The sequence below is a fragment of the Fulmarus glacialis genome, unplaced genomic scaffold (assembly GCF_000690835.1).
Source record: "Fulmarus glacialis isolate BGI_N327 unplaced genomic scaffold, ASM69083v1 scaffold43827, whole genome shotgun sequence".
Taxonomy (NCBI): Eukaryota; Metazoa; Chordata; class Aves; order Procellariiformes; family Procellariidae; genus Fulmarus; species Fulmarus glacialis.
In genome coordinates, this window is record NW_009223348.1 from 2,447 (window position 1) to 29,990 (window position 27,544).

The 27,544-nt window shown below is 39.5% G+C and overlaps 1 protein-coding gene across 1 annotated transcript; it reads left to right on the forward strand.

The window, feature by feature from the left end:
- The first annotated feature begins 1,901 nt into the window (after positions 1-1,901).
- Positions 1,902-26,427, forward strand: LOC104079671 (ubiquitin-associated protein 2-like). Its single transcript, XM_009581779.1, has 9 exons — positions 1,902-2,070; positions 2,885-2,986; positions 4,129-4,268; positions 8,639-8,716; positions 10,298-10,408; positions 14,304-14,457; positions 16,206-16,283; positions 25,028-25,082; positions 26,289-26,427. Exons 1-9 carry the CDS (start codon positions 1,902-1,904, stop codon positions 26,425-26,427), a joined length of 1,026 nt encoding a protein of 341 aa, XP_009580074.1.
- The last annotated feature ends 1,117 nt before the right edge of the window (positions 26,428-27,544 follow it).

A 27,544-nucleotide genomic window follows, 5' to 3' on the forward strand; every position in this document is an offset into this window, starting at 1 on the left:
AAAATCCAGAGCAAAAACCCAACTAAATGTGTTGAATAAGACTTATGGTATGGAGACTTTGGGAGGGGGTGGGATTTGGTGTTTTTAGGAAAAAAAGTTGGGTGTCGAGATACCAATACTTAAGTACCGCTTTTGGAAACTAGAATAATGGCTGCCATTCCATCACCAGTCTGGTGACAGCTTATTATACAACACTGTATCTGCTGTTGTAGTGTAGGTCCTTGGGCTAAACTTGATATACAGACAGAAAGACTAAAACAAACAAAACTTGAGATTTGGGATGATTTTCCTCTTAAATGCCTCCGTTGCTTCCCATTTTTAAGTCTATTTATTTGTTTTATGAGGAAGTGCTGAAATTCGAATTCCTTAGTGCTTGAGAAGCTAAACATACTTGAAGTGAACAATTTTCTTAACTACTGATCAAGGGGGTTTTTTTGTTTGTTTTTAAAGTGGAAGCAAAGACAACCTTCCTCTGGAGGTATTAGATTACATCAGTGAAAAAAAGGTTTACAGCAGTCTTGCGCTTCTTTTTTTTATTGTCATGAAAAAAAGTATGACCACCTTCTTTACGGAACAGTTTTGGGGAATCCAGTCTCTTTAATGCTTTCTCCTTCTTTTTTGCTAGTGCTGTGGGGGTCTGTTTCATTTAATGTGTATCTATTTCTTCAAAATACAGCTGTTTTGGCTGCTTACTAGAGTTGAAATGTGTCTACAAGGTCAAGTATTAACTGCTGATGAGGGACTTTTGCACTGAGCCAGACCCTGACATAGAAACTGAAACATCTGCTTGTCTGAATATTTTTTTGATCTTTATTAAACAGACTTTAATTAAGAGTTGTCTTCCTCCCAGTGTCAAATCTTCTTTCCTCATTTGATCTGCAGTTAAAAGTTCATCAGTTTGTGATATCCTCCTTATTGCTATGACAACAGCATGCCAAACAGACTTTAATATGAGGAATTGGAGAGAATAGAAGCTGCTTTGCAGGCAAGGAAATGTTCTTGTTCAGCCCCATCTTACTAATTAATAATATCCCACTTAATGCTCAAAATTATAGTCACTATGTAGTCACTATGGTAATTTGAAGGCAGTGGCTATCTGCCTCCCTTCTGCCTGCTGCTTTGGTATGCTAAAGAGTAGGTGTAGTAGGGTGTGAAGCCTCAGCCTGGTGCGGTGAAAGCATGCCTGTGCCAGGGAGGTGCGGTGTTTCCCTGGCCAGTGCACCATCAGTGGTGGAGCAGAGCCCTTCAGCTGCTCCTCGTGCATGCAGGGGCTGGGGTGGTTGCTGTGTCTGGGCACTGCCTGTAGATAGTGAGAGCCAATTAAGGGGAAATAAAATAGCTTTATTTTGAAAGCTCTCGTTATATCAAGCTGCCAGTTGTGTTTTTAAGAAGACTGGATTGTGTCTGAAATGGACTATAACATGTCCGTGTTGGTTTGATGGGGAAGTGCAAGTCCATACTGTGGCCAGGAAGAGGCTGTCACCTTCACTGGTTTTCTGCTTTGGACCTGTTGCCAAATTGTGCTGCTCATGGGCTGCGTGGTCAGCAAGATGAGGATCTTCTTTAAAGATCCCGTTATACTGTTCAGGTTGTTTGGCTCTGTTCCCACCAGCAGGCTCATCTTGCTGTGCTGCTTCATCCCTCAGGAGTGTTTCAAACATTTGTGTGCCTGCCTCTTTCCTTAAAGTATTCTTTTATCCTGAAAAAAAACCCATGGCTTAAACAGCTGTGGGGCAGAGACTGTAAAATACACATTAGGAGAGGGAGAAAAGGCACAATCCTCTTCAGGTACCATAGGTTGTCTGGCTATCGGAAGTGTAGGCTATAGTTCAGCGTGCGCTTTACAAATAAACAGAAAACTCTCTGTTTTAACGTCTGTGTACTGCTGTAATGTCCAAAACATGGATTATGATATTTTGAATAGCTTTGGTGAAATTAGAGAAAATAGCTTTGAAATGTATGTCAGAATTCCTAGGTACCAGAATCTGCGTAAACATGATGTTAATTCAGAAATGATGAACAAATTAAGACCCAAAGGAGTTATAATTTCTCAACATATCTTAAATCACGGTGGGCTAATTCCAGACAATTGTATTTGAAACTATTATTTTGTCTTTCAGAGAGGTTAGTGCTCTCTGTCATGTTCTCTGTTCAAGGCTTTTTTTCATTGCTCAATGTACTGTGTCCAAATCATGATGAGCTGACTGATACTTAAGAAAAAAAAACCCAACCCAGGGTCATTGTTAGTCTATATATACGTAAGTTTTCGGACATTGGCAGTCCAGTCAGCAAGACTTGTAAAGCAGATTTTAACACAAAGAGCCAAAGTAATTTCTACTGCAAACTCAACTGGAGACTGTCCATAACGTGTTTAAAATGTCAGTGGACAGCCACAACCAGATAGTCAGTGATAAGTGTTGAACTTGCTATTTAGAGTGTCTCCACGTTTCCTTAATATTTTGTTTTCCATAGAACATGTTGTCATGAGCTTGAATAACCTCTGTTCTGACTGTATCTGGCTTTTAGGGTGTCAAGTGCGGTGCTCTGAAGGCCTGTGTGTTCTGGGGCTTAGAAGACAACAAAGTTAGACTACCTTAAGAGACTGGGAGACAGATTGGCTTTGGTGAATATATTCATAAAGCTGGAGAAACACAGTGTTCCAGTTCAGCTCATACTGCAGTCAGTTCCTGGTAAAGGCAGGCCTTTTCTTGTTAAATATGTAAGAGTTCATGGAAATACACTTTCTCCTCAGACTTTATTGAATGCTTTAACTAGCACATAAAGAAATTCAATGTTGGGGTTCAATTTTGGCCAACAAAAATGTATTTCTAAAGTGAAGAAGACATTTAGATGATAATGGTGTTAATTATCCTTTTGATTCTAGATGAGGCTCCTGAGCATTGTAAATCGATGTTTAAACTGAAGCATCTCATTGCAACTTTAATTGTTGAGTACCCATTACTTGTGAATGCTGGTGAGCAGTTGGGTATTGAACACATCCTCGTCCATGCAATCACAGCAGTTTGCTCAGTTTTCATCTGAGCGTTATTGTGCAGTGAACTCGGTGCTAGCCAGCTTGCACCAAAGCTGCTGCCCTGACAAGTTGCGTGCTGAGGCACGTTCATACATTGGGGCTGCAGTAAAACTGCTTTGCTGCTTGTTTGCACATCTCCTCCTGCCCAGGTGCACTACTTGCAGGTTGTCCTAGTTCCCTAAATTTGCAGTTTTACTTCCCAGTGTCATGGGGACAGAAACCAGGCAGTTGACCATGACCATTCTGCCTAGTTGAGAGATCTGTTTCCAGTTATCATAGCTACTATAAACCATATAGTCATCAATTAGCCTTGTGTTAGATGGGGGAATAATAAATTTCTTTTTTCAAAGTAATTTTAATGCTAGAGGATGAATGAGAATGAAAGCTGACTGCCACAAACGGGATAGCACTGATGTGTGTGTGGGGTTTGGGTTTTCTTTTGGGTTTGTTGCCATACAACAAAAGTATCTTTAAAGCAGGGTAATAGATAGTTTTGTAAATAATTTCTGTAAGTATGAGGGAGAACAAAACAAAAATACTGGCTACAGAGGCTGGATTTAAAGGCAAGCATCATCATTTCTCTTATAAATGAGAGGTGAGTAGACTGGGCATTGGCCACGACCTCCGTATATGTACAGGAAAGCAGTTTGATGATAGGGAAGAGAGGAACTGCCTAGTTTGTGAACCGTTCTGAGTGGGTATGAGAGTGGTTAAATTCCAGGCATCAAAACAAGACATCAGGTATTACAGAAATTTAAGGAGTGATACAGCTGGAGCTGGAATTTCAGCAAAGTAGCAGATAGAAAAGCCTGTATGTTAAATAATTGGAACAAGCTGTGAGATTTAGATGTTGTCTGGAAGTACACATCTAGACAGATCCCAATCAGCTGACAAAAATGCTTTTTATCCACTGCATTTCCCCCTTTACTGTAAAGACTGCAATAAATCCAGTAATAGTGTATTAAAGCTGCTTTCTCAGGAGTCTATAGAGTTTGTGGTAAAGGCAGGAAGAGTTCAAGCTATTTTGTATATTATCTGGGTATTCAATCAGTACCCTGCCTTAACTCATGCTCTTTTTTTTTTTTTTCTTTCAGATTTTCTATTTTGTACATACATTGTTTTGTATATACTGTATATGATGACTTCGGTGGGCAGTGAACGTACCCGGGGCACTCGGGACAAAACGCAAATTTCAACCACACAGCCAACACAACCACAGAAACAAGTAGTACAGGTACGTGCTACTGTATAATCTTCTTTGAGTTGAAAGTGAGCCATATAATGAGATGCATTTCTTCTCTAAGTCAGTAAAAACTGAGAAAAGATGGGGGGAAGAACTATGGTCTACTTTGGAAGAGTATGTTTGATATCTCACTTTAATTGCTCAGTAATCCAGCACAACATTAAGGTGTTCCTGTATTCTTGCCTCTAGAGGAGTTTTGTGTTCTTCAGCAACGTTTCCCATCAGTGAGGAATTCTAGCCTATGCCTGTGTCAGGATTTCTGTCCTGTGACCTCAGTGTCCTCAGATCTCAGCTCTTCCATATGCCAGCCTCATGATGCTAGAAGATTTCTGGTCGGTAGAGGAATTTGGGTGGGTGGGAAAAGCTTCATTAGAGGCATGCTGTGTTCTACAGCATGATTCAGCATATCCGCAAGTCACAAAATCCTAAAATTCTTGTGCAGTGTCCTCACAAACTGAAATGAAGATGGTTGTCCGTTAGCAGACTAAAATTATTTTGAGTATCTGCAAGACTGAAATTAAGCTCTTACCCCATTGTCTTGACTCTCAGCAGCAGAGTAGTTGTGTGCTTGTCTGGGTTACAGAAAGTGCAAAATGTCTCTGCCCCTGGCAACTCATTATTCTCTTGTCAGGTACTTCTCAAAATTGGACTCAATTCAAGAATTGCCTCAGTTCTCTGCTAGCAGAAAGTGCATCAATCTAGAGGTGCTCCCCTGGGAAATTGTGTCTTTTATTGTTTTCTAGACTGATCTTTAACATGGAGGGGCTCTTGTTCTGTTTTGTACAGTATTAATTAAGTGAGCTCAAGCCCTTATCTCCTTGCGATGCAGCACTTTGCATAGTGGTGATTCATGCTAATGTGTGGATTTAGAAAGTGACTTTCAACAGATGAAGTTGAATTTGTTTTTGTTTTATAACAAGTAAGGCTGCAGGAGTGTAGTGAGCAGGTTGACAGAAACGGTGGTTTCCCCTTTTTTGATATTTGCAAGACAGCAGTGGAGTACTCTGCCCATTTTTAGGTTCCCTGGCACAAGACAGACATTGGCAGATGGGAGCAAGTCCAGCGAAGAGCTGTGAAGATGGCTGAGAGGCTGGAGCACAGGATGAATGAGGGGTGGCTCAGGGAATTGGATTTGTTCAGCCCTAAGGTGGCAAGGCAAGGTCGTATCTTCCATTCAGATACCTCATGAAAGGGTATAGAAAAGGTAAGGCCAGACTCTTCTCAGAGAGGCAATGGCACAAGTTGGAACACTGGAAATTCCAGCTGTTAAAAGGAAAAAAAAATTGTTTACGATGAACATAGTCATGGATTAGAGAGGTTGTGGGATCTCTCTCTGGCCCCAAGCAGCTCCTCTGATGGGACATGCTCTCAGTGGGAGGTTGCACTGAGTATCACTGGAGGACCTTTCCAACCTATGTGATTCATTGATTTTTAGCATGAAGTCTTACAGACCTTTTTCTGCATCTTGTCCACTTACTCAACTTCTTGCATAATAATTACAACTACCTGAAAGGAGGTTGTAGTGAGGTGGGTGTTCATCTCTTCTGCCAAGTAACTAGCGATAGGACGAGAGGAAATGGCCTCAAGTTGCGCCAGGGGAGGTTTAGATTGGACATTAGGAAAAATTTCTTTACTGAAAGAGTGATCAGGCCTTGGAACAGGCTGCCCAGGGAAGTGGTGGAGTCACCATCCCTGGGGGTATTTAAAAGAGGTGTAGATGTGGTGCTTAGGGACATGGTTTAGTGGGCATGGTGGTGTTGGACTTGATGATCTTAGAGGTCTTTTCCAACCTTAATGATTCTATGATTCTGTATTCATTTGGTCAATTCAGTGGAAAAGATGGTTATTTAATATACAGCAATTATGTTTTAGTGCACCATATTTTTTTATTGTTTAGATATCAGATGGACCTTCCTGCTTAGTCAGGCTTTACAGATCAACAGAAATGTGTGGGATTTTACTGTTTGATCACCACTGATTCATTTTTCTGAACATAGAATAATGTTGCTTTCCCAAATGGAGATTTCATTGTCATAGTATCACATTGATCATCATTTAAGTTGTTTAAGAAATTACATTGCAGTTCTTTCGCATTGCTTCTGGATAATAAATATACCATTTTATTATATGACCTGGGCCTATTACTGTCACTTGATTTTGTGTTTTGCACACTTCTGTTTTCTGGTAGTTGGAAGTTGTTAGTTAAAAATTTCCTTCACTCTGTTACGCCACAAAGATAATATATCTTGTAAGGTTGAGTAAAGTTTTAGCTGTCTTAAGATGCTACTATTTTCTTAGTCACAATTAAAACTTAGTTATGCTCTTTTGTAAGATACTGCAATGTTACTTGTAATGGTGGTGCCTTAAAAATAAGGAAGAATCAGTCACTGGGAAAAAACCAAAACTTTTAATGACAATTATTTGGTGTTTGTGTAGTAAACACATCTTGTGGGTTTTTGTTGTTTTTTTCTTCTGAATCTTCAATTCCATCTGGGTGTAATCCACTGGCATAAATATTAGCGATATGGCACCTACTTGTTTTTCTAAGATCTCTGCTTACACAGGAAAACTGAAGATACTGTCGCACATTTGATATTGTTATAAAATTGGTATATTTTTGTCTTCTAATGTGGACTTGAAAAAAAGTTGATTGACGGAAAAAATGAATCTTAATGGCTTTCTGTTTCTGGTTGAATATGCCATCATGTCTCTGCAGAAATTACATTGTCTGAATGTTTTTACTGTGGATATCTTTGAAGAAAATCTCTTCACTAGCTTAAAAGTTGCAGTGGGCCTGAGGAGGCTGAAGTCAGAGCGAGAAGATGGATCAACAAGACTTAATTCCTGAAACCATCAGACCTTTTGTTTTTACTCTCTGCTGAGCTCTCAGCAGACACCAAGAAAGAGCTCCTTCACACAGAGCACCACACTGACCAGGAGGCTTTCATGCAGGGGTAGCACCAGGGCTGGCGGAGGGAATTCCAGAGCAGGCTCTCCTCTGTGTTACCTACTGACGTATGAAGCTGTCAGCATGACACTTTGAAAATGTGAAGTAGTACAGAGTACTTAACTCTGTTACAAATGCTAATTGTCTTGGAACGTCGCCTCTTGAGCCCGGCAAATGTCACTTCCGTCAGGGAACTGGGACAGCTGCAGTAACTTCTCAGAAAATAAGCAGCTGGTGGTGTACGGTGGAGTAATTTTTAGACTCTTCTCAGCGTTTACACTTGGCGACCTCCTCTACAGCTTGTATTTGTGGTAAACTCCAAAAGCGAAGCAGTTTGAGGCTGATTAAGTCTGAACTTGTGAGGCACAGAATTTCATGTGGGTATCCTGTGAAGTGGGACTTCGAAAGGTGAGATTCAATTAGCTGCCCAGATGAATCCTTTCCATCAAGAATTTCAATGGATGAGGTGGTCCTCTTCTCAATGAAGAAGTCTTCTGCAGCACATCAACGTGCATTTAGGATCCTGGCTCTCTTCAGTATCAGCCTTCTGTAGCATGAGATGGAAGCCTCTTCTGTTTGAGCAGAAATCAAATTAGGTCCAGGATCACGTAGCATACAGTTATCTTTGGTATTTTCATGGGAGTGCAGTTCAAGTAGACTGCAAATGTCACACTATGAAGAGTGGCCTGGATGATGCAACGTTAGTGTTCTTGAGTTGCGTTCTCTCTGGGGCAGCCATAGCCTGTTTGGATTTATGGCACTTTACTGCATCCATTCATTTTAGTCTTTCAGCTTTTGGAGAAATTGCCAGCATGGATTTGTCGTCCAGAAACACTACAGAAGCACCGAATATTTCATCAATAGCAAGATCCTGTAGCAGTTTTCAGAGACCAGTATTCGCTTATAAAGAAAATAAGTGCGGCTGTTCACGGGCAAAATCTTGACACATGACTCAATCTCTTTTTAAGTGCTCATAAAACTACAGAGTCAGGTTGTTGTTGGGAGAGTCATGGAAGGTGAGCAGGAATCATCAGAGATGTTCTTAATGTAGAAATATTGTTGCCAGTTTGTTGTGATAAAACTCTAACTCTGGAGTGGTAGATACTAAATCAAAGTAAAAATAATATCAAAGCGTAGGCTTCTGTGGTAAATTCTGTTTTATTATATGGTTGCCTTGTCTATGTGATGACCTTCAACTGTGGTTCAAACACATTAGAACGTGTTGAAATTGCTTCTTTTTAACTATAAAAGGGGCATAGAGGAGATGTTAATCCCTTCCCCATAGTACCTCTGTGCTTGTTGTGTATATTCTTTTTGAGAATCTGGAGAAAAAAAATACAGTGACACTAGGAGATACTTTTAAAAAATATATTGTTACCTTTTGTGTACTTTATTGGATGTTTGCATTTTTCAGGCAACAGCAGAACAGATTCGCCTCGCTCAGATGATCTACGATAAGAACGACGCAGATTTTGAAGATAAAGTGAAACAAGTATGTTTCTTATGGTACAGAGTTTTTATGCCCTGCAATAAGGTGCTCCCAAGCTGGCTTACCTTTTGGAGCTAGAGTGCCTGTTTCTCATTTAGATGAAACCTTTTTCAGAAGGACGTAAGTTTGACTAGGAAAAGGTGCTCTTACTGCACTGTAAAGTCTGTTTACAAGAAATTGTGTGATAATATAGCTCTGGCTGTATAGTTACACCAGTGTATTTTCCTTTGTAGATAAGCCTTTAAGCCAAAACCCATCTGTGCTGATGTCTCTTCCAAACTGTATCTCTCTAGTATGGTCCTGATGCTTAATGATTGTCAGAATAAAGAGTGCATTCAGCTTGTCCACATGTACATGCACATGGGAAAAATGTCACCTGTGTAAACTGAGTTTGCTAATATCTTGGCTGTTTTTCAGGAAAAGTAAAAATCTAATCATAGCTTAAAGGTGAATTGAATAGTTATTTTAAAAAAAAAATAATTTGACCTCCCAGTTCTGTGTATGCGTTAAATTGATAGAATTACACTGTGAAAATGAAATCTCACACCATTTCCTCTACTGTGCTGAGTTTCAGGTGTAGTTGCTCGAGCTTCCATTACCCAATTATAGCTGAGACCGTTAATTCGAGCAGTACTGAGAATTCGTGTCCCTGTTCTGCTGTGGGTATTGATGATTTTGTCCTGGTGAACACATCACAACTCATGAAGAACCTAGTACACCCGGAAGGAGAGAACAATTAGTGTGAATGCATTAATGCAGCAGAGGAGCAGGTTTCTTGATTTCTTTTCCTTTGTAAAACCTTCTCCAGAAGTGACATCTTGTACTTCCTGAAGCCAAAGGACCCTGATCAATAGTGCCTGTAGCTCTGCTGGTGGGAAGGATAAGAATTAAGTTCTGCATAGGAATTCTCCAATATTTTACATTGTGCATACATATTGCTAGCTCATGTAGTTTTTTTTCTTTGAGTGAAGTTGCTGGATGTGTCCCATGATAGACTGTGTTTATTTCCGTCCCACACTCCCCAGGATGTGCACCACAGGTCCACGGAGCATAATTCAGTACCAGGTCTCCTTAAGCAGCCATCACTTATGCCTTTTGTGTGGCCTTATGCTGAAATGGATCGAGGGAGTGGATCTGGCTGAAAAATAACCTTTTTCTTAGTCTGGATGTTTTTCCAGATGGATCTGTTCTCTGCCATGTCTTACCTTATGTCCTCACACAGGGGGATAAAGAGAGGGATGTTTGATGGGGAGGGAGAGAGGATGATACTGGAGCTGTCCTGGTCTTTTACATCTTTACCCTCATATACTGCCGTCTCTGGGGTGACAGCATTTGCTGCAAGCATAAAGGGAAGAAAAAAAAAAAGGTGTGAGAATGGTTTCTTGATTACCCTTTAATTTGTGTTTCATCCTGTCTCTAGTCTGAATCCCTAGCAGATCTGTAAAATGCCTGTAAGATACCTTTATTTAGGATTTTAGTTTGCTCTGACAGAGTAGCTATGCACTTTGTTGGAATCTGTGGTGGTACTAACTCTTATTTTCTTATGATGATAGATATTTTAACATGTTTGACTTTTACTGCCAGCTTATGGAAGTGACGGGGAAAAACCAGGATGAGTGCATAGTGGCACTACATGATTGTAATGGGGACGTGAACAGAGCAATCAATATACTGCTGGAAGGAAGTTCAGACACGGTAAGATTCTACTTTCATACTAAACCGCTTTTTCTGTTTGTTGCATATTTCCACTTCTTAGAAGTGATAGGAAAGTCGTATTTTGGAACTTTCCATTTCCGTGTCCATTCAAATTCCTTTGAAGGAAATGGAGACTGGGGCAGCTTCTCTACTGTGTGCATACCTTAGAGTAGGCTGAACCTTGAAAATGTTGTGGGTGTTCAGCTGGTCTCTTGCAGAATCCTCTGGCTTTCGTTTACATGCAGCAGTTTTAACTCTGCAGCAGAACTCAGTGCTTCATCAAACATGGGCCTGTTTTTTTGCTGCAATGTTTGTAGTTACTCTGCAGCACCTCCACAACCCTGAGACCTGAGTGTAAGTGTTTGCCACAAAGGCCAATCTTTATAAACCTAAAGGGCAGGCAGATATTTTAAGTCATGAAACTTCTATAGGTGTGCATTGGCAGTATTGAAGTTGGAGGAGGTTTCCACTTCTGAAAATTACATTGACAATGCTACTAATGGCAGAAGAGGATACAGCAAGTAGTTGCTCCTTTGCATGTGTTGCTTATTTGCATGACTTTATTGAAAAACAGAAAGAGGAGACTAAACAATGTGTATATAACAACAAATAATGTCGCTTATAATGTTACATGGAGCAATTTTTTATCCGAAGAGGTATCAGGAAAATAGGTCTTGCTGCAGTTGAAGTTTTTGCTGGAGGCACTTCTTACAGTTTATTCGAGGCAGTAAACTAGATTCCATCTCATCTAAATAAGGACTTCGTTTCGTAATGCTGAACATACAGTATTTCCTGTGATTTGTCAGGATGTGTATACTGGCTTATTGTTAATGAAGAAACTCACCCCCCACACACCCTAAATCTAGGACACATACCGTTCTGACTGACAGGACTTTCTTTTCTATCCCCTTTTCATTTATAAGAGTTGAGGTCATCTAAAACACAGAAATATATAACACTGGGCAAGCTGGCAACTTGGGAGTAGAAGAGAGCATCTCGCCTTGATTAAATCTGTCTTGGTAACGTGCTGGGTTTGTGTTCTCTTGTACTTCTCGTATTTGCCATTTTCTAGTTGAAAATAGTTTTCTGGTTGATAGAGAATGTTAAATGCTTTCTTTCTTTAGCAAATTGTTATAAGTGATCATGACATGGAGGAAACTTTCTGAACTCATTTATCAATTAGAAGCAGCATATACATATGTTCTACTCTTTTGACAAGTCCCTCTGAACCCACTGCTCACTGTAGACAGAGTGCAACTCAAACAAATACAGAGAACTTAAAGGGCTCAAGGAGGAAGGAGTATTAATTGAAGGGTGTGAAGAAATTTATTATTCTTTATGGAAGTTCGTGGGCCTCCAACTTGAAGGGTTTGTTTTAAGGCCATTATACTCCAGAACAGTTTAACTATGGATTTGATGTAAAGTTGGAAGCAGAGGTACTACTAGTTCTGAATGCAGATTCCCAAATCTCTTTTTCTAGTTTTGCTCTGCTTTGATGCACTAGAAGTTTGTTTGTTTTTTTTTTTACCTCATTTGGAAGAAGATGCATCTATCCAATTTGAGGAATTAGAAGAGCAAGGAGTGATAGCTAGAATGTCTATTTATAATTTCTTTGGTACTCTGCCAGTTTTGTCTTTTTTTGTTTTTGTTTGTTTAATGCTGTCATCTTTAAGGCTTTATGCTGTGTGGCTTAGTCTTTATGAAGACTTTTCACTTGCAACAGTTGTGACAGTCTGGCTTTGGATAGATAGAGGCTTGTGGATGAGAGTAGAGAAGAGCATGTTTCTTTGCCCAAGACTTCTAATCATTTAACTTTCTACAGATGTAAGATCCATTTTATGCCCAACCATGTTTTACTTCCTAAACCTTTGAAGATAGAACAAAGGGGACCTTTCAGATTATTCTTCTTTCCGTCTAAGATCAGGCCAGTGAAAAGGCTTCTGTTACACATTGTCAAAGGTTAGGCCCACAACTGTCATTTGGGTTCCCTCAGGCATCACCAGCTGAAATTGTAATCAGTTATCTCCCTTACAAAAACAGGCATCTCTGATGGTTTCCCATGCCCAGAGGTAGCACCATCCTCTATCTTAAAGGACATGCCCAACTTCTTAAGGCTTTCCTCAGAATTATATTGTGGGAAAGCATGAATCTGATGCTTTCATAGTCGTCCTATTACTGATCCTTCCCAAGTCATGTAAAACCTTACTAAGGAGAGGCTGCTTCATCTTAAGCTTTGCATGATCATCCAGTTTTGGGTATTTCTTAAAATGGTCAAAGATCTTTTGGCACTATGCCCATCAGTGAAATAGTAGTGCATTCTGAACTATATAGACGTGGTTCTTCAGTTGTCAGTGCAGTTATTTTTTCTCCTGTGAAGTGTCTCTCAAGCTCTAGGAGTGCTTTAGCGTGCAATGCAGTTACACAGGCTACGGCAGGCAAAGCCGTATGGTAGTTGCTGGAGGAAACAGTTTTCTGTTGCACAAATAACATGGTGTTGCTCAAATGCGTAGTTTTGTACTTCCACGCTGTCTGCGCTTCACCTAAGTTGGCTTATGGCGGTGTAGTCTTCTGTACTGGAGATGAAATTGAAAAGTGATTTCAACCTTCTTTCTCACCTATACTGTGTCAAAAAATGAGAGAGTAACCATTTTCTTAGTACTTATTCCCTCAAAGGAGACACTAAAACATTGAGTTTATACTTGTAAACTGCTTTGCTACCTGCTTTCTCAGTGGCATTAATTTTCTCAATTCTAGCCAGCTTGGACTAGCTGGTCATTGCCTACCTCGTGAGGGCTTCTGGATTGCTGTTGTCTGAATTGAGAAGAGATAGGACAGGACCTAAAAGCACTGATAGCCAACCTTTTGTGTTTGATGCAGGTGCCTGTCAGAGGTCTTGGCTTTAGTGCTTCACAGTTGATGCACCTTATTTGCATGCGCAAATTTTCTGCTTAAATACCTTACCTAGACTATAAACTCCTAGAGATGGGGACATGTATGTAAACCTATCTGCCATTTTAATGGTTTGCAAATAATACCTTTCTTCTTCTTTGCTTTGCAACTATGGCTCAATAGAGTAACTGTGGAATTGCATAATATATGAGGTGCTGTGCTATTCTTAGCAAGTGTTTTAGTCATTTTATTTTCAACTCCTACAGATACTCCTATAGAGCGGATACAATCCCTGAATTTATTTCAAAGATGGAGTTTAATATTAAAGCTGAAGCCTGATGTTTGGACCTTGGTCCCTTGTCTTATTTAGACATAGTTTTTTCTGTATTTTGCTGTGTGTGATGAGCTGTAGCTGTTAAGAGTGGATGGTCTGGCTTATCATGGCCCCAGTTTTCCCAAGTTGTTGTTCTGCCATTCTGTCTTTTGGTGCTTGAATTCTAGTATGTCTGGATAACGGTTTTTCCTTTTTCTTTTTTCTTTTTTCCCCCTTAGGCCACGTACTTATTCTCATCCGTCTCTTGTTCAATGATGCTTATAAGCATTTTTTTATTTCCTTGGGAGAAAAAGATAACTCTGTGCATGCTCCCTTGCCAGATTTATGGAGGTAGTTGAGAGGGAAACTGTTGTTTTCTTTGCAGATTTTCTGCATTGTGGTCGTATCTAGGTTTCCTTGGACTAGTAAAAGTCCATTATAGGCAGAAATATTTGGGATTCTCTCATTCCATAAGACAATCCAACTTCTAAAACTTGTTCCTTTCTCATCTCTTCCCAAACATAGAGAGTGTGTTTCCATTTGTATCGGTGTAGTTTGCAAGGTATTACATATGTGATGTTACACGAATACCTGTTTTTTTCCATGAACTGGAGAGGTGTGAGGTGGAAGCATGGATTGAGAGCTGTCTCTTCCTTTTTGACTTTTGTATCTAATTCTGTTCTACCCAAATAGACTTCTTGGGAGACTGTAGGGGGAAAGAAGAAAAGCCTTGGAAAGGAAAGTTCAGAAAACAAAGAGAACAGAGAAAAACGAGGGGACAGAGAAGTGAGTCGCGGACGGGGAAGTTCGAACAGACGGGGAAGAGGAGGCAGCCGTGGCCGAGAGTGTACGTATAGGGGTTCATTTTTAAAGATTCAGACACTTTTCTTGCAGCTGAAACTGGCTGAGTTAAAAGCGAATGCTTAATGGAGTAAAGTTCGTCCGAGCTATAGCTCAGTGCTGGAGGGATCATAACTTGTTTGTGCGACAGGTATGCTTGATCTGTCTACGTGACTTGGTTTTGGGATGGGCTGTGCTTGTTCAGAGACACTAGGTTTAATTTAAATTTCTGTCCATTTGTGATTAATTGATCTTGTACAAATTGCTGTTCTTTATGTAAGTTTTAGAATTAACTCTTTGTAGGACTGCTTGAGCGCAAGTATGTTGCTGCACAGCTGAGATGCTTTTTTGTTTCTTTTAATGAAAAAATTATCCAGCTTTGACTCTATCTCCTTTTATGAGTGGGAGAATCTGAAGATGTTCTCATCTTCTGATAAGGGGAATGAAAAGACTGGGATCATTATTAATCTCTAGGGTGTATTACTCACATAAGCCAATCAAAGGTGAGTTTCTACAACAGAGAAAATTCTTTGTGAGTTGAAACATGTAAAAATTTGCTACAGCTTATACAGGTGCAATAATACATTGTACAAAAGCAAACTGATGTTTCCAAGTTAGGTAGAATCACATTTGGATACACGTTGCTTTTTTCTTTAAGTTTCATCAGCAGTATCAAAGCTGTATACGTTGCCTGTAAGGGCCATACACAACACTGATAGATGAGCAGAGAAACCAGAATGAAAACAAATGTTTAGCTTTTCACTTAAAAGCAGGAAAAATATTTACAATATTAACCAACTCTTCTAATTCATTATTGGAATATATTCAAATATTGTGCCAATGGAGACGTGAATCTGTAGAATAGAGTAGCGTCAAGATAGGAAAAATATTAATAAAACTTGCAGCTATGCTTAGAAAAAATGGAAATTGGATCCATCAAAATGAAAGTGAGAGGCAGAATTTTTGCCAGAGCCAGGTGCTGCTTGTCTTTTCTTGTAAACTGGAGTTAAAGATTTTTGGGATGCTTACCAAATCTTGATATTCTCTTCCCAGCTAGATGTCCAAGCATTAATGATTTTGTCACTGCCATTAAGAGAAGTTGTGCAGTAAAAAAATCTCAACACTGTTTGAAGTGGCATCATTTTTTTTTTTCTTCAAGGAGCCAGCCATCTTTCACAGTACCTCCTCAGTAGTTCTTCACAAAATAGTTAAGTTGCAATGCTTTTCTAATGCTTCACCTTCACCCAGGCGTCATCCCTCTGATTTAAATACAGAGGAGAGTTCTTTTAAGTTTCCCTGGTTGTACAGGGATGTGGTATGGGCAGACAGGAGAAGAGTTGGTGTTCTGGGTTATTCCTTATTCTTTCACTGTTACTACCCAGCACATTATCAAGGCGTCACAGTATGAGGCAGCTGTATTTCCTACCTTGTTGAAGAGGTGAGGCCATAATTGATTTAATAGTGTAGGCTGCAAAACACTGCATTTTTTCTTTTTTTTTTTTTTTCCCCAAAAACCAAAAGTGTGTCTGCTGAGGGACATTTCCACTTATTAGATATTTTGCTTCCTAATTGTCCAGTGCAAAGTAAACATAACTTGCTTGTAGCTAGGCTGCCAAAGAAGAGGGGTGACTGAGATCTGTTGACCAGCCCACTTTAAAATCCTACCTTTTCTTTTGGGGTTCAGGTTAAGCAGATGGCTATATTGTCTCATGTATGAGTCTCTAAAGCTTCTCTTAAGCTGTCCTCTCTCCACAGTTAGAGCTGAAGAGAATGGAGTGGACAACAATCAAGGAGACAGGCCTTCAGACCGTGGGAAACGTGGCCGTGGGAGAGGTGAGATGGTGGCGTTGGTGTGGGAACTGATTTCATGTCCTGAAATGGAACTCTCCCATTTATTTCTTTAAACACTTCTTTTTAAGCATTTGTTGGTTATCCTTTGATTCTATAAGCACTTCAGCCACCTTTAATTTAGGTACCTCCCCCTCCCTTACCCCTTGTCATGTCTTGGTCTCAGAACAACTTAAAAGAATTGACACAAATCACCTTTATGGTAATTTCCTGTGTAGCAGGCTGTGTGGTGTGCTCTGGCTGTGGAGTGCTGTTTTCCCAGATTGACTCACACCAGCCTTCTGTGAGTGGGAGTGCACTGGGCTCCTCAGGATGTACCTTGGCAGCAGGAGAGTACAAGATTCCATCTGTAGGGCTCTCAGGGAAGGATTTGATGAGTACTTGTGCCGTTACTTTGGGGTGGATCTGATTGCCTTCTGGTTTTGGTAGCGGATCAGAGAAAGTACAAGCCACCTTAGAGACTTTTTGGTAAGAGAAGGAATTTGGCATGGAAGAGTTGATGAAAACTGTGGAAAAAGAATACTGCGGAGTCTTAGGAACAACACTAATCCTATCCTGTAGAACAGATAAGAAAGATATTGATAATGGATTTAATGTGGAATCAAGGGATGTGTAGTTGGTTTGGATTTTCACAGGTTGGAGTGGAAAGAGGCTTGTTTTTTCTTAGAGCAGGAGGAATGAAAATGAGTGCAGATTGTATGGGGAGTTGGTATTAAATGAGTTACATGAGCTCTGCTGTATCAATTTACTTAATAAGTAATGTCTAACTTGCAAAAAAATCTGCCTTCAAAAGGCTCCCTTCTCTTTGGAATATCCAGTAACGAGGCATTCAAAGACAGGCAACTTCATTGTCTCCAGATCTGCATCTTGAAGGAGTGGAAAGATGCAAAGACATGTAGCTTTCAGAGGGTTGCGAGAATGACTCGATTGTGCCTGTGAATCAGCAAATACCAAATGGTGTGTGCAGAGAGGTAGCTTTGCAGGAGAGGGTGTGGTATAGTTCACAACTACAGTTTTTGGTATGTTAGCACTGTTAATAGATGGAATGTAAGTTTTTCAGTATTTGTTTTATAAAATAATCCTTTATACTCAAATTATAAATGTAAAGGTAGGTTTTTTTAAATAGTTGGGTGGAACTAGAGGTTAATTTCAAATGCGGTCTATTTTTTGCTTTGTAACCTCATGAACAATACACTGCTTCTGTTGTCAACGCTGTAGCTCTCTAGGTGAATATCATATGTCTCAAGCCAAAGCACTTAAGCATCAGATCAAGCTGACATATCTGACTGAAGAAATAGGAACAACTTCAACCAATTTCTGTTCACTGGCTTAGTGTACAAAGTATTACTGCATCTTTCTACCAAAGACTTAGACTGTACATTCATGTGAGCAAAGTATCTTAATGAAGTGTTCTCAACTGTCTGTGATAAACCTGTTGAACGACTTCAGGATCTTCATATTACAAGTGTGTGTATTCTGTGGCAGGAAATACCTAATTTAATTTTATAATGCAAGCCCTTGAAATCTGCAGGGAGTTGTATAAAGCTGTCTAATTCACTTCTCAGTATTTCATGACCTTCTTTCTTTGGATATTAGTAAAATAATAAAAAAAAGCTTCCTGCCATTTCATTCAGTAGCCTTTTTTTCTAATACAGAGGATAGTCAAATGTGGGATAAAGTACTTCAGCTGAAAGTAAATAGATTGCTGGTAATCATCACAGAACCCTTTTTTAGACCTGTTTCATGCAGTGTGTGTGTGTAGGAATCTAGGCATTGGATACAAAATTAGGGGTCAGCTAATATCTGAGCAACACGCTGTCTCTATTTTAAGCTTTCTCAGACTGGAGTTATCTTACTGGCTGCTTTCTAGGGGAAGATTTGTTGGGCCATCCTATTACTGCTTCAGTGTAGAACAACTTTATTTTAAGAAATGATGTGCACTGAAAATGGCAGAAATGGGATTGACACTGGGGTGATAATGTGCTGTTTACTGAGGGGGAAAAACCCTGATACTGAGTATTTCAGCTTTGGTGCTGTAGGCATTAGCTTTATTGTGCAGTAGATCTTCTGTTAATGACTGTGTGACATTCCTTGCAACTTTACAGGATAGTAGGTGTACAGTGTACAAACACCACTCGTTGCTGGTATGCAGATCAGGGATTTGAAGTAGATACGCGTTACTGACTGATTAACAGAAAGCAAAAATGCATCACAGGATGTGTTTCAGGACACATCCCAGCAGGAACTGCTCTGCCCTTAATTTTTGCTTGCTAAACTGAGGGTGTAAACTTTGGCTTGGAAAGGATTCAAGGAATTTCTTTTTTTAAGATGGCCTTCCCATCTTTTCAGAACTGAATTTCTTGAATGAATCTTAATTTAGGTGTAAAAAATACTATAATGGTGATGAATAGTAATTGCATCAAAGTGATTATATTTGTGTGTCAATATTGCAAGGATTTGTAACTGTCTGGAATGGAATCTTGTGAAGGAATTATGGAGATGGTTATGTCTTTAGGATTGTCAGCTCTAGAAACGATTCCTCATTTGTGTTTTAATCTGCTGCAGTGTTATATACAAATTGACAAACTTTACAGGCACAATTTTCTTTTTTTATGCTGCTGGTTTTTACTGTTCTCACATCTTCAATTTTAAGTGCAGGTCTGGTTCTCCCACTATGCTCCACCCTGTGTTGAAAAGGACGTGGTAGAGCTATAAAAGGCTTTTGAAGGTACTGGGAAGACTGCATTTATGGGGTGTGAAGAACAAGCAGACTAGGACTTCTCCGCCTGCGAAAGAGAGGGCTGAGTGGGTGTATGGTAGAGATCTGTAAAATTTCTGTGGAGAAGGTTCTGTGGGGAAATAAATTGATCTCTCCAAGCAAGTATGCAAATGAGGGAATATTAAATGAAATCAGTAGGTTACAAGTTCAAAATGAACTTACAGAGGTGGTTCTTCATACATGTAGTTAACCTGAGGAGTTCCTTTCAGTAAGATGTTGTGGGTGCTGAAAATTTACATGCAGAGAGACTTGACAATTTCATCCTAAAAAAGAATCACAGCAAGAAAAGGAAAAAACACTGAGGGTTTTTGATGTATGTAAATTATCTTTGGCTGAGGAAGTCTGAGCCACAAATGGTTGAAGACCAGGAGAGTGTCCAGAGAAAGTGCACTGTGGTTTCAGTTCGTGTACTCTTCCTTAGATATCTAATTGACCATAGCTGATAATGGAATAGCAGGTAGATAAATGTTTGGACTTGGTTCAGCATAGAAATTGTTACAGATTCATGTGTAGCAATTCTCCTGGTTTGCAAAGTGAAAATGGATTTGTTGCTTTTACTTCTGTTCCTCTATTCTCTTCCTCTTCATTCTTCCAGAACAACGTGAGCATGCCATAAATGTGGATGCTGACAGGGAATTTTTTTCTAGCTAAACACAAATAAAAATGGAAGGGAAAAACATTATGTTTTAATTTTGGACACAAACAGCATGACAAGGAGCTTTTCAAACTCCTGTTTTTTTCTGCTGGCTGTATAAGAAAGCAAAGCAGCTTACCCTTTTTGAAAATATCTGACTATAGTCCAGTTTGTATTCTTAATCTCTCTCTCTCTTTTTTTTTTTTTTTTTTACGTTTTTTAGATAAGAAGTATGCTCTCCTTGAAAAAATTGAGCTTCTGTAACTAGAATTGCATGTCTAAACATTTTCTTCTTTTAAAAGCTTAGCACAGTTGGCACAGGATATATTTTGGATTTCCTTTGCCAGAACTAGTAAGGATGTTGGTTTTTCAAAAACATGAACGTAGAGCAGACCTTCTGGAGGTCACAATCTGAAGTCTGTTTAGTTTTGCTATAGTTGATTCTGCATTGGTTAAGAAGCTCTGTGTGTCATGTAAATTTTTTTTTTTTGATTAACTAGAACTTAGCTTTAACAGAAGTTACTTACTTTCTTTTAAACATAAATTTAGAGTTGAAAGTTTTCTGCATGTGCTTTTAAAAATGATTACTAGAGTACCTGCGGTGTATAAAACTGATCCAATGCTTCTAGCTTTATGATGACTGATAAGACAAAAGTGATTTGAATTATTAAATATAATTTCAGTGTTTGTTTTGGTAGCATGGAATACCTAGAATGCAAGCTTTCTATACTTAGCCTCTTTATCTCTTCATAAGGCTTAAGCCTCTATCACCTTGGTGTCTGCTGGGAGGATGGCTGGCTCTGCATTTCCAGAGCAGAGACCAGGGCTGTTCAGTTACTGTGTAGTTGGAGATAAGCACAAATCTGGGGTGTTGCCTGCCCTTCCAGTCTGCATTTCCTTTTCCTTTCAGCTGTTCTTAGACCTCTTTCTTAACCTTAAAGTGTCTTCATCTAGTTTAAACCCGTCAGTGTGAAAATCTGAGTTTTGAAATAAAGCACCAGTGTTGCAGTGGAAGGATTTAGGTCTGCAAGCTCAGCTAACTGGATTTTCTACAGAATAGGCTATTAAGTTAATGGGATCCAAGCTGGGTTACTACACACTTTTCTCATGCTCCCACATAGTGTGCGTTTGTTTTGGGGGAAGAAACATTGTGAATGAGATGAACGATTCTTTCCATGCATGGACAGTACCAGAGTGAAGACTTGATTGTGTGATTATGAGTGTTTTGAACTCTCAGTGGGTTTTAGTGGAAACAGAAAATCTTCCCACCTATCTGGGTGTAAGTGTTGACGTACCTAGAATTCAATCCAGAAAAGAAAAATGTAAATTGAATAAGTGAACCTAGTCAACTGAGGGAGATGTGCTGGAGAGCAGGAAAAAAAGACCCAACAATACACAGTTGAACAGTTACAATGTTAAAGGAAAAAACCCCTGTGTTTTAAATGGTTCATTCCTTTAAATGATGTTGGATAGGGGTAGTAGCAGGGATGTTGATCAGAATCAACTTTAAACGTAGTTCCCCAGTCCTGTTTTCCTGGAACAGAAATGAGTAAGCAATGCTGCCTTGATACTTTAGGCTGTTGTTTGTAGATCCAAGTGTAAAGGAATGTGAAGAAATGTTATGAGGGTTTATATGAGGCAGGGCAGTAATTTTGTTCTTTGCCTGATGTCCGTCATTTGCGTTTGTGCTCCACATGCTGATTGATTGTAAGAAAATCTATTCCTTTAGACTCACCAGAAGATTTAATGAGCTACTGCCAAGTCACTTGTCCTCTTTTTGTGGGTAGATAAACATGTTGATAGAAGAATTGCTGATTTTTTTAAACATTGACTGTTGCAATTTAAAACATGTATACACATCTTTTTAGAGTAGTGTTAAAGCTATACTTTTTACGTTACAAGCATAAACTGGCATTACTGCTGGGAGGAATTGGTCCTGTCTGTCTCCTGGTGCATTTAAGCTGTATCAGAGGATTGATCTAAGTTTAAAAATAATCAAGCCAAAAAAGAAAAAAGGGGGCAGGCAGCATGGTAGCTGGGGACAACAGGTTTTTTTGGTAGCTTATCCTGGTGTAAAAGTGACTAGTTTTCTGGCATTTAACAAGCAGGGAACTGGTTTGGAGAGCTGATGCAAAAGTGGACTAATAATTTTGTTTTCTGTTAGTGGTTTTGTGCTCACTCACTGGTACGTGCAAAACTGTCAGAGCAGGAAAGAGAGCAGAGCTTTTGATCACTGGTGAGGAAGACCTCGGTTGTAGTAGTTCTGATTTAAATGGGTTTAAATTACTGTGGGATTGCATGCTCAGAATTTGGGCCCCTGCTCTGAATTGCGGTGTGAAGCCCCATTTGCTCACTGACCTTTTAGTCACTGTTAAAAAGCATCAAAAGTTTGCAAGTACCTGATGGGCATTCATAGTTGCTTCATGACTAACTTCTCTGTGTTAGAAGACTGTGTCTTCTCATTGTTTTAAGGTCATGTTTTAATTTTGGCAGCTGAGAGAAGTAACTTTCTTAGCATGAGAATTTAAGAATGTATTAATGATCTGGTTGTGTCAAAGAGCATATCAGCCCTTCCCACTGGCATCTTGCATTAATGACCATGATGTATGAGATTCCGTGTCTGAGTTAGGGTGGTCCTTCAGTGGTGAGTACTCACTGTCCCATATTTTGAATTAGTTTTTCATAAGTGTCTTTTCTAGCTTTGAATTTAGTGCTTTCTGTAACCCACTGGTTTGGTACTTCCCTTTTGTCTTCATTAGAATGCTTTTTGTTGCATTTGTTGATTAAACTTAATTTCAGTTTTGACAGAAAGCATAGACACAGCTTTATGAAGTTAAGGGAAGCCACTTGAAATTCAAGTTCTGGATTAACTTTCAAGGTGATCTGGTATAAAAAAAAAACCTTGCTGGCTAGAAGTCTAAGACTCTGCGCGGAACTTCAGGAACAACGCGATTTCTTTCTAGGAATTTCTAAAATCGTTAGAGGTTCTTACTGCTATTTCCAGCCAGTAGTTTACTGTGCTGGTACAGCATCTTACATATACCTCGCTTGCTAAAACTTCATCCTCTGTTTAATATGCTAAGGTTATTCTTTCAGGCTTTTGCACTTGGGAGGCTGGGGAGACTTATCTCCTCTTCTAGAATCTATTTGTACTTTCGTGCTAGCTATTCTTGCTAATCTCTCTGTACCTAATGTTCTCCTCACTCAAAAGTATTTCTGCTTGACTGTTTCTGTGATTCGCAGCTCCCGATTGGTCTTGTAGCTGAGCTTGTCAAAAAACTGTTGATCTCTCTTCTGTGCATCATTAGTAAATGGTGTTTAATGCTGTATTGATAGCTGTAGGAAGTAAATTTATTACATAGATGGCCCCTACAGTGTCCCCAAGTAAACTTGTTTAGCTGGTTCTACTCTTAAAAAAAATTATTTACTGGGCAGAAAGGTAATCCGGAGTGCACTGACTACTGTCCATCTGAGAGCTGCCACCTTGTTATGCCATGGATCAGCTTCCCAGATTGGGGATTTTAGGTGGGCAAAGGAGAGAAGAGCAGTAGAATAGGTAGGCTGAGCAAGGAGGTTCAGAGCCCAAGTTACAATCGATTGGGTACAGCAAGGTCTGGAGCACTGTTGTTTATGGCAGAGCAAAGAGCCCAGCTTCACACGTGGGCTCAGTGAAGAGGGATGGCGATTGCCAGGTTGCAGCTGTTGTTACCTCTTTCCTAAACTCTGGCTGTCTTCTCTCCAACCGATTGTGAAAAAAGACCAAAGAGGGGAAAATGTAGAGGTAGCAGGCTTGCCCTAGTGTCAGACTTCAGTTGTTCTGTGTTCTTGTCCCACCAAAATACTGTGTGTTGCTGGATGGGAATCCTTCCTCTGCAGGCTTCCATGGTTCCTCTGTTGCTAGCAGTTGTCATTTTGTATAGGATATAGGTAAGCTCGTTCATCAAAACGCGAGTAAAGCTATTCTGCTATTTTGATGCTTCTAGGAAGTCCTTGAAAATGTAGGTAGTAGACATTTTAGAGGTCTAAAAATGTCTTTTAATACTTCGACAGTGAACTAGGGCAAGGGGAAGAATGAATGGTGAGGGGAGGGAAAGTCATTAAAATAGGAACTTCCTAAACTGGTTTTACCGCGTCCTGGAGCTACTGCTCTTATTCAGTTTAGGTGGTCCCCTGAAAATAAGGGGTAATTTTGATCCAAATTCGAACAGCCTATCATGGGTAATTCTGATGTTTGGACAACCAGTGTATTGGTGACTTAAGATTATAACTTTTGTGCTCTAGTAAACTTGTAGTTGCTTGGTGACTTATAATTACCACATAATTTTGTCTTTAAAATAAACATCGCTTTGTTCTCAGTCTGTAGCTCTTGACCTCCTCCTGTTCTTGTAATATAAAATAATATTCATAGTCTTCCTCAAAAAAACCAACAAACTGGAAAAGCCTCAGATATTGAGGTCCTAAAAAAGGAAAAAAAAGAAATCTATGTAGAAATATGCCGCATGTAAGAAACAGTTTCTAACAGTTTACGTGGACATGTGCTTTATGGATGGTTAAGTTATACAAAAATTTTCATGCCTTGTTGGCACCATGCAACATGCAAAACCAAAGTCATTCACTGTATCAAGAAGCTTGTAAACTGAGGCTGGTAACCAAAATCGGAGGTCACAAATATTTGTTGTTATTAAAATAGAAATGAATATTCTTCTGCGTGATAACAAGGAAGTTGAGTAATTTGAATTGGGTGATTTTCATGTCAGTAACTACGATTAAGGGGGAAGCAGAAGGAATGTGTGGTCGCAGGTTGGCAAAAGCACAGGAGGGTAGGGGTGGACAAGTGGGCTGGGTCAGAAAAGGAAAAAAATGGAGTATTTAAACTTTCTCCTCACAAACAAGGAGTGTCAGGGAATTTCTTGAGAAATCAGAGTATGCAGGCAGACTGGGATTCTAGAGCATCTTAGGCAAGAGTGAGAAAGTAGAGACAAAATTTTGAATGACGTCTAATGATTTGGCAATGGCAGTCTCATGTGGAATGGGTCTTTAGGTAAGTCCTTTTCTTGGCATTTGGAGCTACTTCACTAGATACACACAAGATAGCAAAGAATGGCAATTCCTACTGAAACACGTAGTCTTAGATGAACTGTGGCTTATTTGCGTGTGTTAGAGAAACAAATTCTTCTGTGAGGAAATTTGGGAAGTAAATGATATTTAACTTTAACTACAGTAGTTTTCTTCTTCAACCATAGTATTTTCTAATGTGACAGACTAGTGATTGGCGGCTCCTCTGCTGTTGCTGTTAAATGGTGTTTTCTCTCCTAGGGTTTGGACGTGGCAGAGGGAGAGGAGCGGGGAGGTTTTCAGCCCAAGGCATGGGGTAAGAAACATGCAGAGCACAGATTTTGGCAAGGATCACTCAGTGGCAATATTAATTGACAATATTGCCACTGTATGTATTACTATTGCTGTATGTTTGATAAACCAAAATGGATGCAAAAATTCACAAATCTGTTAGATGATTAATGGATTATTTTTGTCTTAAACCAGTATTTCTAGCTAGACACACCTATACAAACCTAATGTATGTTCACTCAATTTTAGTATCTCAAACTTGGAGAGCCCGTTTGTACCTATCAGTAGCAGCCACATAGTGCCTTGGAGGCTGAAAGTTCTGTGTGGTGCGTATAGTGCTAGATCAATTGAAAAATAGATTTGTTTCAGTATAATGTAGAATGTGCAAGTTCTATATAAAACCAGAAAGTCTAGCGATTATAAACCTTCTCCTGTTTTTGAGGTTTCATGCTTTAGCTGCTTAGACATACATGGACCCTAAAACAGAACAAAAGAAGTTACTCAGCAGCTCTAAAGTTTGTTCTCAGCTTTGTTGGAATAACTTGTTTCACAGAAGTGTAGCCTCCACTGCTTTCACTCAGTGTTTGCCTTAATGACATTTCATGTAATATCAGTGATGTCATGATGAACAGAAGGCTCATTCTACTTCTCTAATAATCCTTCTTGTTCTTACTTGTAGATGATAAACTGAAAAGAGGTTTTTCTTCAGTAATCCTTTTTCACCTTTTAGCTGCATCTGTGTGTTTTGGCATTGGTGTCAAGAGTGCATTCTGAAATAATCTTACTGATGTTCCAACTCCTGTCCTGCACAGGTCAGGTGCTCTGAAAGGACATGATACTGGTTTCTCATCAGTCAGCCTCATGCTGAGAAACTATCAGCTGAGAGGGGTTTATCATTGTGCATATAAACAAATGCTTTGTAAGACTGGGAAGAGTAGGTATGCTGTTAACTGCTTTTTTAGGAATTGTTGTTTTGGTTCAGTTTCTCTACAGTAAATTTTTTTTCCCAGTCTACTCAGTTTTTTCTCCTCTTACTTCTTTTCTCTCTTCTCCCTTTCTTATCTGTGTCTGCTCATAGAGGAAAACTTTCTTTTGAAACCAAAACTATCAAGATAAATTATGTGGAAATCGAGATGTTAAATCTAATACAACGTCAGCTAAAAATGATGACACTTGTGTTCATTGAATGACCCATGTGTTCTCTTCCATTTCTTAACTTTTAAAACTCTAGGACATTTAACCCTGCAGACTATACGGAGTCTTCTGCCACTGATGGCTTTGGGACAAAATCAGAGATTTGGGAGACTGGTCAGAATGATGCAGATGATGGAACTGGTAAGATGCTTCAAGAAGTGGAAGGATTGGAATGAAGACCTGTAGCAAATTGCAGTTAAAATAACCATTCTGTTAGTGTTCAGTTAACTTCTGAAAACGTGAATACATCTCACATGGCACAGATACTAGTTGATTTTTATAGCTGAACTGCTACTAATGTGCAGAGCACATGCTGTAGACTGAGTGACTATCTGATTAGAATGAAAGGAAGGCAGTTTGCAATTTTTTTTGTTTTAGTACTAACAATCCCTTGAGAGACAAAGGGATTTGAAGAGTTATTGGAAGAACCTTGTATGTCAAGAACTGTTTAGATATCTTAAGTATCGCTTAAGAGCTCACCTAAAGTAGTTAAGGAGTGTAAGTCCTACTAAAAGTGATTGGTCCACAAGCATTGGGCAATAGGGTGTGAATATCTAAGTAGAAGAAGAAAAAGAAAAGAAAAACTGTTTACAAACATAAATCCACTCAGTGACACTGGGATGGCTTTTGAAGCCCCACCTGTACAACACAGGAATGTAAGGATGTGAGTCTGGGATGGAGGAGAGTTCCAAGATCTGCCATGTTTGAAGAGAAGAATTATTAGCTAAAGCACAAGTAGGCACTTGAATGGAAGCCGAAAGAGCAGTCTGCCTGTCTGAAGATAGAGGCAGCTGCGTGTTTCTGTATGAAGTTTCAAGTGTGAAGTATGCACTCCCAGCTAAAGAGGCAAGAGAGAGACAGTTTGGAAAAGAACCACTTAACAGTGGTCTTGTGCTGATTCAGAAATGAAGAATGTGACCTGCTTGTCTGTGATTGGGAAAACAGGATACCTTGCTGCTTCCCATATTCCGTGACAGGAGATGACAAAAGAAACCCTGTGTCAGGATGGAGAAATTCTTGTACGTTATTGTCCACATTTGGGAACCACTGAGAGTGATAGAAGATACTTTTTTTTTTTTTTTTAACCCCAGCAAAGGGTAACTTCTGGTCTCTTCATTGCTGAAGCCTACTCAGATGGTTTTTCATCAACCCCTGTGTCAAGTGTGGATGGAAAAGACTGATACTGGAGGCCAGGGTGTGCTCCGTTGAGCACTCTGTAAGCCTCTTGAGATGCAGCTTTCTAAACGTCATACAAGCCATTTTCCACTTAACCAGAGAAGACAATAACAGGCT

Coding starts and splice junctions, on each gene's coding strand:
- LOC104079671 (XM_009581779.1), top strand. CDS start 1,902: ATGGATTATGATATTTTGAATAGCTTTGGTGAAATTAGAGAAAATAGC. Junction 2,071..2,884: donor TCAACATATCTTAAATCACG/GTGGGCTAATTC, acceptor TTTTGATTCTAG/ATGAGGCTCCTGAGCATTGT. Junction 25,083..26,288: donor TTTTCAGCCCAAGGCATGGG/GTAAGAAACATG, acceptor TTAAAACTCTAG/GACATTTAACCCTGCAGACT.